At 37.1% G+C, this 14,166-nt stretch overlaps 1 protein-coding gene across 2 annotated transcripts in view; it reads right to left on the bottom strand.

Moving 5' to 3' along the window:
• PTPRM (protein tyrosine phosphatase, receptor type, M) overlaps window positions 1–14,166 on the bottom strand; it is a 921,068-nt gene that overhangs the window by 505,500 nt on the left and 401,402 nt on the right. For both annotated transcript variants that reach the window (XM_006891412.1, XM_006891411.1), the window contains exon 7: window positions 5,313–5,621. In XM_006891412.1, coding sequence (XP_006891474.1) covers window positions 5,313–5,621 — 309 coding nt within the window. The remainder of the gene's footprint in view (window positions 1–5,312; window positions 5,622–14,166) is intronic.

Below are 14,166 nucleotides of genomic sequence, written 5' to 3'. Positions count from 1 at the left end.
CACAGCTTTAGTTTGCTTGGCTCCACAATCAACACTCTTGGCACCAGCAGCCAGGAAATTAGGATTGCAGTGTAGGTTTTTACCACTATGCCATCAAAGCTCCCTTTATGAAATTAAAAGAAATATTGCCATGGGAAAGACTGCTGTTACGGACCTCTCTAAAGTACTCAAGAGCAACAGTGTGTCTCTGGAGACAAAGGTGCGTCTAGTACAGGCCATGGTCTTTGCAATCACTTTGCATCAGAGTGCTGGACAATGACCAAGGAGGATAGAAGGAGAATTGACGCTTTTGAGCTTTGGTGTTGGAGAAGAGTGCTGAAGGTGCCATGGACTGCTAAGAAAACAACCAGATTCATCCTGGAGAGGGTTAAACTGGGCTGCTCCTTGGAGGCAAGGATTCTGAGGCTTCGTGTGACATACTTTGGTCATGCTGTAAGGAGAGACCGGTCCTTCGAGAGAGACATCATGCTTGGGAGGGTGGAGGGCAGGTGCAGGAGGGGAAGGCCCTCTGGATTGATTCGGTGACTGGGGCAATCGGGATGAGTGTGTCGGAGGCAATGAGATTGGCACAGGACAGAGCAGAGTTTAGAGTTGTTGTACATAGGGTCGCTATGAGTCACAAGCAACTCGACGGCACATAACAACAACAACAATAACAACAATGCATTTTTATAAGAACTGGCACCTCCTGACACTATAATCAAAAGTGTGTTAGACAAAGTATAACCATCTTTGCCTTAGTCTACTTTTTCCAAGGCAGATTTATTTGTTATGTTGTTCTGATTTGTTCATGATATATTCATAATTCTTTGACAAAGCCATAATTCATATGTGTCAATAATTCTTTGATCATAGTTATTCACTGTTCAACTTTCTTATGCATATGAAGCAACTGAAAATATCATGGCTTGGATCAGGGACACCTTAGTCTTTAAACTGACATCCTTGCTCTTTAGCACTTTGGATAGGTCCTCGATAGCAATTTTTTCCCAATGCAACAAGTCTTGTGATTTCTTTACTCTTGTTTCAATGGCTGCTAATTGTGGATTCAAAGAAAATCATATTTTTGGAAACTTCAATCTTTTTCCATCTATCATGATGCTCCCTACTGGTGGAGTGGTAAATATTTTTGCCTTCCTGATGTTAAAATGTGACCCATACTGAAGTCTGTATTATTTGACCTTTCCAGTAAGTGTTTCAATTCTTCTCCATTTTCTGCAAGCCAAGTTGTGATTTATATAACAACAAAAAACAAGTTAGAGGGCATCTCACTACCTGATCTCAAATCCTACTTCACAGTCATAGTAATTAAGACAGCATGGTATCAGTACAGTGATATAGATAGATAGATACATAGATACCTATACTCATCTCAACAGAGAGAACTGGGAACCCCAAAATAAATCCATCATGGATTGTCAAGAAAACAAACAGATCTGTCTTGGTAAGGGTTAAACCAAGTTTCTGCTTGGATACTATGATTTTGAAGCTCTGTATCACATACTTTGTGCACATGGCTAGGAGAGATGGGTCTTTGGAGATAAACATCATGCTCAGAAGAGTGGAGGGACAGCACAGGAGAGGAAGACCTGGGATAAGATGGATTGATATAGTAACTGGGGTAATGGAGGTTGCTGGGTCAGAATTAGTGAGACTGGTCGCTATGAGTTGCAGACAACTCAATAGCATAAGACAACAACAATATATTATGTCGGTTGTTTTTATTTAAGCCTTTTGTTTAGAATTAACAAGACCTTGTGAAGGGCCTTTGTATTTAAAAGTTGGTTGTTATTACATTTTGGAGGAACATTTTTCTAAGTGGTACAACATTCTTTTGTCAATTTGTTATACTGAGGTAACCTGGGTTTGCTGTGATGATGAACCTTGTGTCATTAGGGTGTCAAATGTAATGGTTACCAGTGGTGGACAGTGTTTAGTGGAGCTCCTAGGTTAAGACAGGTTTGAAAGCAGGGGTAGCATCCCCTTCTTAAACAACATACCTCTGGGAACTCTATGAACTTTAAGAAATGACGATAGTTAAGAAAGGCCTTTTGTTCATAGGGTTGCTTTGGGTCATGCTCTACTCGATGGAAATCAACAACAACAACAACAACAACAACAACAGCAACAACAACTGACTGTTGATGAATATTCCTCCAATTCTGATATCACAGTCCTCTTCAGAATCCTTTTTCAAATTAGTCTAGTTTCAGATTGTGTCATCTTTGTTAATATTAGACCAAGTGTCCTTACCATAAAATTCTCTTCTAATTCACTATTGTTTGAAAGTTATGCTATAATAACGCGTTAAGGACTCCTGGTGGTGTAGTATGTTATTGGTTATGTAAAGGCCCACAGTTGAAATCTAGCAGACATTTCTTGGGAAATAAGATGTCCAACCTCATCACAAAGATTCAGTTTTAGACACCCAATAAAGGGTCACTTCATCTCACACAGTCTGGGCATTTGCCTAGAAAGGATATTCCTTGCAGAAGGACATCATGCTTGAAAAGGAGGGTCAACAAGGAAGAAGATGATCCTTACAGTGATTGCAGCGATGGGCTCAAGTGTGTCAGAGATTGTAAGGAAGGCACAGGACAGGACAAGTCTCAGATCTATTGTTCACAGGGTTGCTATGAACTATACTGACTCGACAGCACCTAACAACAACAATGAGTCATAATCAACTCACTATGTGGTTTGGATTTTTGGGTAATACGGATTCCTAGCCTATGTTAGTTCTCAACTTGATCTTTAAGAAATTCTATATGTTCAAGCTTATCTCCAAACATTAACGGGGTCCAGCCCCGTTATATCGAAACAGTTTCGCCGAGAGAAGGGATGAGGATGAAATGAAGGCGCAGAGAGACTATCCGCTGATGATGAATAGCGCATTTATTAATTTTAGAAAAATATACAGGTTTTAGAAACACTTCTGCAGTAGTAGTTGCATTATCTCTTTCCATCTGAGATGTAGACTATCAGGTCAAACATTAACTCTCACAGACCTCAGCACAATACAAAGATGTTTTCCAGCATACCTTATTGTGTGCTCTAAGAAACAAAGATTTTTGGTAGATAACATTCTCTAAGGTCTGAGACCTTTGGTGACTCTTATTCATTAACATCCTACTTCCTTGAGTTGTTAATTGCCAAGCAGATGTTCTAACCAAGATGGAATTAGTCTTGCTGGTTTTACAGTACAGGGCTAATCTTGCTTTAGAAGTTAGTGTGTCTCCGACAAAACATGAAATAAATTATCAACAAAATTTTATTTCATTTTTGAGAATAATGTTTCTGTTAATTACTTGACATCAAGATTATGCTGCACAAGAAAAAAAATGTGGCTTCTTTTCTCAAGAAGATTATAATTGGAGAAAAATATGTAAGGAAAGAACAAGGAAAAGATAATAATGAACTGTTATGAGCCTAATAATAATATAAATACATTAAATGACAACCCTCTAAAAGCTACAACTAGCACTATATTAATTATCCTAACTCTGATAAGCTTTAGAAATACTGTTACCATCTTCTCAGATGAAGAGAATAGGCTCATGATTGGTAAGTACAAATCAAGTCAGAAGGATTCACATAGAGTCTTCTGGTTGGAAGAGTTGGAGACAGTTTTGTAAGAACTTGGAGCAAGTGGCAGCACACATTTGCTAGGTACCAGGTAGACGGAGTAGACGAGACACTCTGGTGACTGAGGGAAGATAGGGCACATAACAAGCATAGTCTATGCAACTAATACCCAGGGGACACTTCTGCAGAAGAATTTATTTTAGATTTCAAGGCAAGAGTTCAGAAGACTGTGAAAGACAAGGCTCTGGACTAAAGATTAATAGGAAAAGTCAATGAGAGCTCTTGTGGACAGAGTGACATAATGAAATGCATTTCAGAGCTTAGTTTCAGGAGTGAATAGAGACATTAGAATTGGAAAAGAAAAATTACAAAGAAAGCTTAGAAACCTATAATTTCAACATGAAATAATGAGGATTTGAATAATGAATGCAGAAAGAAAGAAGAATACAATATTCTGGAGGTAGAAATAGCAAAATAGCAGTAATTAGAAACAAGTAACATAGGTAGGCAAGGCAGAGGAACAGCCTGATGAGGTGTTGACAGAGCTGACACTTCTTGGGTGACAAGGGAAGAACTGGAGGAAACCCAAAGACAGCTTCTCATCTCAGCCTCCACAGACTGACATGTTCACACTACCATCCAATCAAACCCACATCACACAAACATCCAAAACTGAGGGCACTGGGGGGCAACTACAGTGGGCAGGGCTAGAAGGGTCCTGAGAGAGGAGGGCATGAGATGAGGGCCACACTGACCATGACTTTCTCTACCCTTTTCTTCTACAATAAACTTCATAGTGTTTATCAGAAACGAAACACTCAAAATGCTGTTCTAGCTCGTTAAATGAAAGAGTATTATTTGCAAATATCTAACATGAGTTTTCACTAATCAAAGCCACATAAAGAGGCAAAAAGCTAAATATTAATCTCCCCCTTCTTCAGGAAAAAGTAATATTATTTATTTAATGGACTTTTCAAGTTCTCTGACACTTTACATGCTGCTTGTCTTGCAAATGTCAGGTCAAATATCTCATGGAGGGCCATTGTATTTTATTTATTATGTTTTATGAACCTGATATTGTATGCAGGGGTGCCCTCAAGAATCAGTAGAAAAGCAAATTTATACCCACGCTATGGGATTTAAGGCATAATTTTACTATTGTAAATTATTTCAGAGACTTAATTATTTGTGTTCTGGACAAATTGCTCATAACATACATGGTTTATCTGGTAAAGCCTTGTTTATTAAGGTAATATCTAATTATGGCATTGCTCCTATGGGAAAAATGATCCACTTCATGACTATTAATAGTCCATTTCCCAGCACAGTGCTTTAAAGCATAAAATGCCTTCCTTTTGTTCTAAATTTTTATCTGAACTATGACAAATGGCACAAAAGGCCACTTATTATATGTAAATAAGCATTTCATATAAGTAATCAGATGTAGTACCTCAAACAGCTAGTGTTCAGTTCTCTACGATAATAAATATTGGACTTAAACGTGTATGAGAAAGAGTTATCACATACAGAACAGTAACTTATGCCTAATAAAGCAGTATACTTTGTCTTTATTCACCTTACTTTTTTCAATTGGTGCTTAAACATACTAACGTATATGGACATTTGTAAGTAGTTCTTTTTTCTACTTTAACTATAAATACACAACAATTTGGAAAAAGCAAGACCTGACGTTTTCAAAGAATATATTTCTCATGAAAATTACTCACGATCTTCATCTGTCTGCACGATAAGCTCTTGGCTTTCCTTCCGTCCCTCCGGGTTCATAAGGATAAGCCTCACACTGACGTTGGTGTACGGAGACAGGTTAGTGATGGTATGTTGAGGGTGTGAGTTGTCTGTATCCCAGCTGACTTCATCACGAACCTGTTCCTGTCCTCCAACTTGGTAGCAGTAATGCACTGTGAGATTGTAACTATGGCAACGAGTTACATTATACCCAAAGGGCTCCCAGCGAATAGTGATTTGTCGAGATTTGACTTCTACTACTTCCAGTTTTCTTGGGCCACGCATGGGATCTGTTTAGAAAAGAAGACAATAAAATAATCATAATTGCACTTGTGAGTATAAATGCCACAGACATCTCCACTTGTTCCCAATATATATATGGCTTCTTCTTCATAAAAAAATACATTCCTAAATTTTAGGTGGACCAAAGGTCACCCCAATTTCCATCCTCTTATTACTAAAGTGTAGCCATACACGTTAATACTGACAAGATAACAAGAACAATTTTACAAAAGTGTCCTTAAAAGAAAAAGGCTCAACATCTTTAATCCTTCTTTCTTCTCAAAGCTTAGCAAAATTTAAGATACAGGGTCTTATGCAACCATGATGGACCATGAAAATTTATACACGATGAGAACAAATGCTTTGCTTATTTGGGATCTCTTTCCTTAACACATAAACTTGACAAATGCCTTTTCTGTCTCTGAAAAATGAAATTTGGTTATCTGTACTGAGAGTGTGTTAAATATGTAGATTGCTTTTGGTAGGATTGCTATTTCTACTATATTGACTTACATTATCTAAGAACATGGAACATTTCCTCATTTTGTTTCTCACAGTAGTGTTTTGTAGTTTTCTTTATAAAGGTCTTTTGTGTCTCTAGTTATGTTTATTCCCAAGTATCTCAACTTGTCATTGGCTATGGTAAATGGTATTGTTTTCTTAGGTTCCTTATCTGTGCTTTCTTTGTTACTATAGAGGAATCCCACTGATTTTTGTACAATGATCTTGTTTCCTGAAACTCTATTAAATTGGGGGGCATAACACTCCCTGATCTCAATAGCCACTACACAGCTATAATAACCAGTGCAGCATGGTAATGGCACAATTACAGACCCATAGAACAACGAAACAGAATAAAAAACCCCAGATATTAATCTACCTACCTATGGTCAACTGGTAATGGTAAAAAAACCCCAAAACTTATGAAATATGGAAATGACAACCTCTTCAACAAAGGGTGCTGGCAAAACTGGACTGTTCCAGAATGAAGGCTGCATAGCGGATAGTAGTTGAGGGGAGGAACTGTATAACAATGAAAGAATTTTTCTTTTGCTTTACAAAGGGAAGAGTGAACTGGGGTGGGGGAGGTTGGACAGGGAGAAAAGTGCAACAATGAATAAATGGAAATCCAAAGTCTCTGTAAACATTCATTAATATTAATAAAAATAATTTAAAAAAGAAACAAAACACACACACACATACACACACCTTCCCCCCCCCAAAAAAAAAAAAAACAACCAGAAAACCAAACAAAAAACCTGGACTGTTTGCTGCAAAAAGCTGAAGCAGGATCAATATCCCATATCATATTAAAAAAGTCAACTAAGGTGGATCAGAGACCTTATGGTAAAGTCCCAAATCATAAAGACCATAAGAGACAGAATGGAACCAAACTCAGAAGGCTTAGCCTATGGCTGACAAATATAGTCTGAACTGCAAAACAAGGAGAGAATAAACTTGATGGAATAAACCTGATGGATCTTCTAAAGATTAAGTCCCCGTGTGCATCAAAACCTTTTTCCAGTAAGGATAAAAAGAAAACATATGGACTGGACAAAACACTTGGCAATTCCATCTCAGATAAGAGTCTCAATAAAAGTTTACAGAATACTACAGTACCTCTACAAGAAAAAGACTGAGAACCCGATTACAAAATGGTCACAAGACCTGGCAAGACTTTACATAAAGATGGCCAACATGTGAGGAAATGCTCAAAATCAATGATGTTAAGAGAGATACGAATCAAAGCCACAACGAGATATCATCTCATCCCAGTAGCACTGGCTAAGTTTAACCAAATGATAAATGTTGGAGAGGAGACGATGGAGAGACTTGAACTCTGGTGTTCCTCAAAAAGCTGACCATAGAAATTCCATATGACCCAGCTATTCCACTGTTAGGAATATATTCCAAGGAAACCAGAACTGAGAGACTAATAGGGATTTATACACTGGTGTTCATAGCACCATTATTCAAAACAGTAAGAAAATGGAAACAGACCAACTGTCAATTAACAAATGAATGGACTGAAATATTTTGGTACAGTCATACTTTGGGATACTATTCAGTATTTAGGAAAAATGATTTAGAAAAATACTGTATGAGAGAGACAAGAGCACATTATTCTGAGTTAATTCAGTCTCATAAGGACAAATACTGTGTAAGATCATTATTGTAAAATAGAGGGATAACTAGTTAGATGTGTACAACAACACAATGTATGGATGTAAATGACTGTATAAAATACATGTGTGAATGAAGTAATGTGTGAAAAACAATGTACATAATTGAAACATAATGTATATGAATTCTGTATACAAACCAATATAGAAAAAAAAAGAATTAAAAAAAATAATAAAGAGGCATCATGGTTCCTGATACTACATTTTATGCAAATCACTCACACTCTTTCTTGTACATTATATATATATATATGTACACACACACACACACCCAGGAGAGAGAGTGGTTGACAAACAAGTATAGAGGGTGTAAATAGTACAAAAATGTGAATAATTCTTGAATCACCACACTGTTATTGCTGCAGACAAGGAAACTATGGCTCACGGACCATACTTCAAACAGCAAACTTTGCTGATCCTGTGCCATCCTTGCCATCTCCACTGTGCTCAAGTCCACTGTTACAGTCACTGTGTCAATCCACCTCCTCTAAGGTGGCTTTTCCCAAGGACTGCCCTCTCCTGACAACAGGCCCAAAATATGTAGGAAAGAGTTTTACCATCTTAGCCTCTATACAACACTCTAGCTTCTCCTTTACCAAGAGATTTGTTTGTACTTTTAATAGTCCTTAGTATATTCAATACTTTCTGCCACCATAATTTTTGTTGTTGTTGTTGTTGAGTACCACCGAGTCAGAAATGACCCATAGCTGACACCGCAGTGGGTTTTCAGAGGCAGTTTAATCACATGACAGGAGATTGTCCATCTTTTTCCCACAGAGCAGCCAATTGATAATTCTGCCTAATTCTAAATTTACCATTAGAGGTAAAACAACTGCTATCTTATTTAAGATTTTTTTCTTTGCATCTCTGACATAAAAATATAATCTTTGATAGATACTTTATATTTAAAATTTATGATGATTAATAACTAAATTAGTAAACATTTGATAACAGCATAAAGTAGAATAATAATAAGAGTATAAATGTATGGTCATTACTTAGGATTTGGGTGCTTTGACTTCTATAGAATTCCATACAAACAATGCCAAATTAGTCATTGTCTATTTGTCTGTAATGACATCATAATCTTCCTCAACTAACTTCCAAGAATCTAAGTGTAGAATATAGAAATCTTAACATTATTCAAGAGATACAACCATTATAGATAGTTTAAAGAAAGAATATACAGATAAAAATTTTAAACTGATTTGTGAGATGATGGGAGTATCACTGAATTGCACTGCCAACCCAGGAGCAGGTAATTCAAACCCACCAGCCACCTTCTGGGAGCAAAATAAACAATCACCCCCCAAGTGAGTTACAGTAGCTGAGCATCCACTGGAGGGTCTGCTATGAGTCATTTCTGACCACAATGAGTGTTCTGGAGTTTGGTGGCTGGCATTTTGTTGTTTGTTTTTTGGTTTTTGGTGTTTGGGGTGTTATTTTATTTATTTATTTAGAAACATATGGCATAAATTGAGTGTACTATTTTAAGAAATTTACATTTTGGAAGTTAAAATATTCTGATCATATTTGTTTAAAGTATGAAGAGGTCTACAAAGGGGGTGGGAGGAATATATGTGGAATTTTGGAATTCATGATAGCTACTGTTTGTTATATACTTATAATGACAATCACATGGACAGCACAAGACCAAACAATGTTTTATCTGCAAACATTAACATTAGCTTTGATGACTTAGATCTAACTCAGCAGCAACTAACAATAGAAAACATATTTATTGGGTGCTAATTCCTTTGTACGTGCATGTGTGCTTGCTGTTTGCTGCCTTTCCAGTCAATCTTAACTCATGGTGGCTTTTGTGTACATAATAAAACTGCTCCATATGGTTTTCAAGGCAATTACCTTCTGGAATCAGAAGCCATAAGTTTCTGTGTGGGTGCAAACTGCCAATGATTTAGCTAGTTGTGAAGCACTTAACTGTTTGTGTCACTTAGAGGTCTGTCTGTCTTTCTGTGTATATATTTACATCTTTATATCAATCTATCAATATGGAGAGATGGAGATAGATTTGATAGCTAGATAGACAGACAGATAGCTGTCCCTAAGGCATAGTGTGTGATGTACTGGGCTGCTAACCTAAAGTGTAGCAGTTCAAATCTACCATCCACTTTGTAAGACAGAAAGTTTCCTTGCCTAAAGATTTACAATTTTGGAAACTTTATGGGAGGCTGTTATAGACATTACTGAAAGAAGATTTGATAGAAAGGATGGATGGACGGATGGATGGATGGATGGATGGACAGATGGAGAAATGACAGAATAAAAGAGATATAGAGATGATAGATAGATAGATAGATAGATAGATAGATAGATAGATAGATAGATAGATAGATGATAGATAGATGATAGATAGATGATATAGATAGATGAGATAGATAGATAGATAGATAGATAGATAGATAGATAGATAGATAGATAACAATACCTGTATCTATACCTATAGTGGTAGAGTGAATAGAATGTTGTCCTGCTAACTAAAAGATCTTAGGTTCATAACCACCAGATTCTCTGAGGCAGAAAAATGGGAAATCTACTTCCATTATAATTTACAGCCTTGGAAATCTAATGGAGTCATTGGGTTTCAGAGGTTCTGTATTCTAACTCAAAACTGAAACAAATCAACTGTTATCCCATCGATTCCTAAGATCTTATTTTTTGTCAGTGTCTTCAATGCAGCTTCCACTGTCTCCTTCGTTACCATTAGCTCCTAGTCATATGATACTTCCTGAAATTTTTCAGTGTCAGTTCTTTTTGGCACAGTGACTCCGTGTATTCCCTCTACCTTCTTTTGATGCTCCCTTGGGCATTCAATATATTGTCCATAGCATCTTTCAATATTGTTACTCAAGAGTTAAATTTGGTTTTTTGGTCTCTGAGCTTGAGAGATGACATACTTTTTCTTGCTGAAAGTGAGGAGGACTTGAAGCACTTGTAGAAGATAAAAGAATACAGCTTACAATATGGATTGCATTTCAACACCTAGAAAACAAAGATTCTTACCAACAGACCAATAGTTAACATCATGATAGACGGAGAAAAGACTGAAACTGTCAAAAACTTTATCTTACTTGGACCCACAATCAACACCCTTGGTCAGGACATCAGAAGATGTACTGCACTGGGAAGTCTGCAGGAAGGAACCTCAGGCTATGGTCTTTCTAATCATTTGTGATGTATCTGAGAGAGCTGGAAAGTAAATAAGGAGGACAGAGTAAGAATTTATGCCTTTGAGTTATGGTGCTGGAGAAGAGCATTGAACATCCCATGGACTACCAAAAGAATAAACAAGTATGTCTTGGAGAAAGCGCAGCCAGAATGCTCTTTAGAAGCAAAAATGACAAAGCTTCACCTCACATACCTAGGGAATGCTGCTAGGAGGAACTATTCCCTGAAGAGGGACATGATGCTTAGAACGGTGGAGGGTCAGTGAAGGAAAGAAGCTCCAAACAGGTATACTGATACGGTGACTGCCACAATGGACTCTAGTGTGTCAGAAGTGTGAGGGTGGCACAGGATGGGAAAGGGTTCAGATCTGTTGTTCATAGGGCTCACTCGAGTGCTTGCTCGTGCTCTCTCCCTCTCTTCCTCCCTCTTTCCCTCTTTTCTCTCTCTCTCCACATATTCACATAAACACACATATGTGTCACATATAAATACACACACACGTTTGTGTATTTACATAGCTATCTGGATATATATTTATCTATCTATCTATACATATGTATGTTTATGTTGTGTACTGTGGAGTCACAATCGACCCATAGCTGACCCGCCAGTGGGTTTTAAGAGGCAGTTAATCTCACAGGAGCAGACTGCTCATCCTACTCCCGCAGAGCAGCTGGTGTCCTCGAGCCCTGACCATTGGTATTTTGTAGTTTTGGTTACCATTTTGTATTTTCTAGTTGGTTTTGCTGCTAGAAAAAAAAATGCTTTTGGAAAAGTATTAGGCATTGAACCTCTTGTTTGAATTCCTTGGGATTGCCAGACTTATGTCTTAGGGATTGCAGTGCAGTTTCTTGGCCCTAGGCCAACAGAGCCTCCTTACAAATGTATACACACTGCAAACTACTATCTGGATATCATTTCTAATATATGGGCACAAAATTGTGGCCACGCAAGTTAAATAACTTGATCAAGGTCTGAGAGTGGAACTTGAAATCAGATCTGAATGATAAATGAACTTACTGAACTTACAGTAGTGCAACTTTCCTGTATAGCCATGTCTTAAATCAGGAAGACCAGATACAAGAAATTAGGATTTAAATGAAACCTAAAGCTACACCTTAAATATATAAAAAAAACCCCAACCAGTGTCAACTATTCTCATTTTAAAATGGAAATTATTATAAAAATCCATTGTAATCTATTTGAAATAAGAGAATAAAAACTGGGAAGAACGCCTCTCCTGTAACCTCCTGATTCCATGGAGGGTGGCCTCTTGTGTTCTATTCTCCACCTATTTTATGAGATAACATGGAGGTTTGTGGGGTTGCTGAACACCTGCTTGGATTTAGAATGAGCTCATAGCTTTTAACTCTCATTTGTGCATAAATTCTTTGTGTTCTGAGAACTTTTCCTGACCTCCAATAAGTTAAAACATTCAAAATTAAATAATATTCTGGTGCTATACATGTAAAGTGGAATTTATGTAATGGACACATGTGCAAATGTTCCAGAATATCAGTTATGCTAACACCATGTGGGATCAAGAATGGCACCTCACACAACATTCCTGATTATGGAATTATTTTTTAATCTTAAAATTACTTGTATTAGAGTAAAATGTCTCCAGAATGTATATATTATTTATTGTAATTTTATTTAGAAAAAATATGAACTTTCTCCCATATTAGTCACTTATATTTCCCCACAATTTAATGTAAACATCTAGTTTTACATAATTCTTCATCACTTAATGCTTATCAAAAGTCTTAATAAGCTAAAGATCCCTCATACATAAAAAGATCACCATATATTTCTTCGTCCTTTCCCTTATTAATCATAGGTCTCTACAATAACTGTTCTAAAGCATTTTACGAAGATTTCCATCAAATTTAGCTTACTATAATACAATGAGTAAACACTTCCTACATTAGTTTAAACAGGCAATGCAGACCTAATTTAATTTTGATTGAAAAAGTACTCTCCCATGCATAAATAAATGTGCAACATTTCAGTATTCCTTAATCAAGAAAATACAGAGTCAAATTAAGAACTGGATTGAAAGATTCTGTCCACCTGGTAGTCGAGTTCTCTTAAAATACATGTTCCTTCCCTAAGAGTTATTTACTCTTAAAATTCTATCATGGAAAAATTATGTCTTAGATTTTTGTACATTTTCTAAAGAAAATAATGAAATGTAGCACAAAAAGACCTTCTCTCCGATTATGGCACTTGTCATAAAAGACCATTTTCACACTAGCAGTAAGTCAAAGCTGTGTGAGCTCTTCCATTTCTCATGAGCAGAGACTTGCGACCACTGGTCTGAATCAAGCAAAGTTGCATCTTCAAGATTTCACATAACTAAAACAAAACTACAGTAGAGAAGCTTTCAAACACTGTGCACATCTGCAAATAGTGAAGTTCTGGTTATTGCTGTTGTTAAGTGCCATTGAGGTGTAGACGACTCATAACAACCCTATGAACAAAAGACCTGAGCACTGTTCATAGAGTTTCTGGAGGCAAGACATTTCTGAAGTGGATGCCATTCCTGCTTCCAAGCTTGTTTTAATTGGGAAGCTCCACCAAACAGTGTCCACTGTGGGTAACCATTATCACATTTAGCACATCAACGTCACTGTGTTTAGCAGCACAGCAACCACGAGTTATCTCTGTACAACAATGCACAGACCAGTGCTATACCACTAGAACAATGTTTGATAAAAAACAATTTAAACCAGGCCTGAGGGCCACAAATTAAAATCTTGGCTTGGTAGTATAACTTTCTGCCCACTAGGCCCACTGAGCTCTATGTTGTCACTATTATTGTTGATAAGTGCTGTTTAGTCATAGATGACTCAGCAAGAAGTTCTGGTATGCATCCTATTATGCCCAGATCAACAAGGCAAAGCAAAGTTAGTCACTGTGTACTGGCAAGAATCTCACGACTTAGATGTCTATACTTTCCTCACTCGCCAAAGGCTTAGAAGAGTAAGATCATTATGCTGAGTGAGGTATCTCAGTCACAAAGGGATAAATGCTATATGGTGCCACTGTTGTAGAATGAGGCTGGCATTGGGGTGGGGATAAGACTGAGAAAAACTGGATGAAATATGTTTACGGCATTGAAGTCTATGGGGGAGAGAATAGTCTAAAAGTATTATATTTTAGGGCATTATTTTTATCG

The sequence above is a fragment of the Elephantulus edwardii genome, unplaced genomic scaffold, assembly GCF_000299155.1.
Source record: "Elephantulus edwardii isolate Elephantulus edwardi_28Jun2011 unplaced genomic scaffold, EleEdw1.0 scaffold00097, whole genome shotgun sequence".
In the NCBI taxonomy this organism is placed as follows: Eukaryota; Metazoa; Chordata; class Mammalia; order Macroscelidea; family Macroscelididae; genus Elephantulus; species Elephantulus edwardii.
The sequence above is the reverse complement of the archived record's forward strand: the minus strand, read 5'-3'. Positions and strand labels throughout refer to the sequence as shown.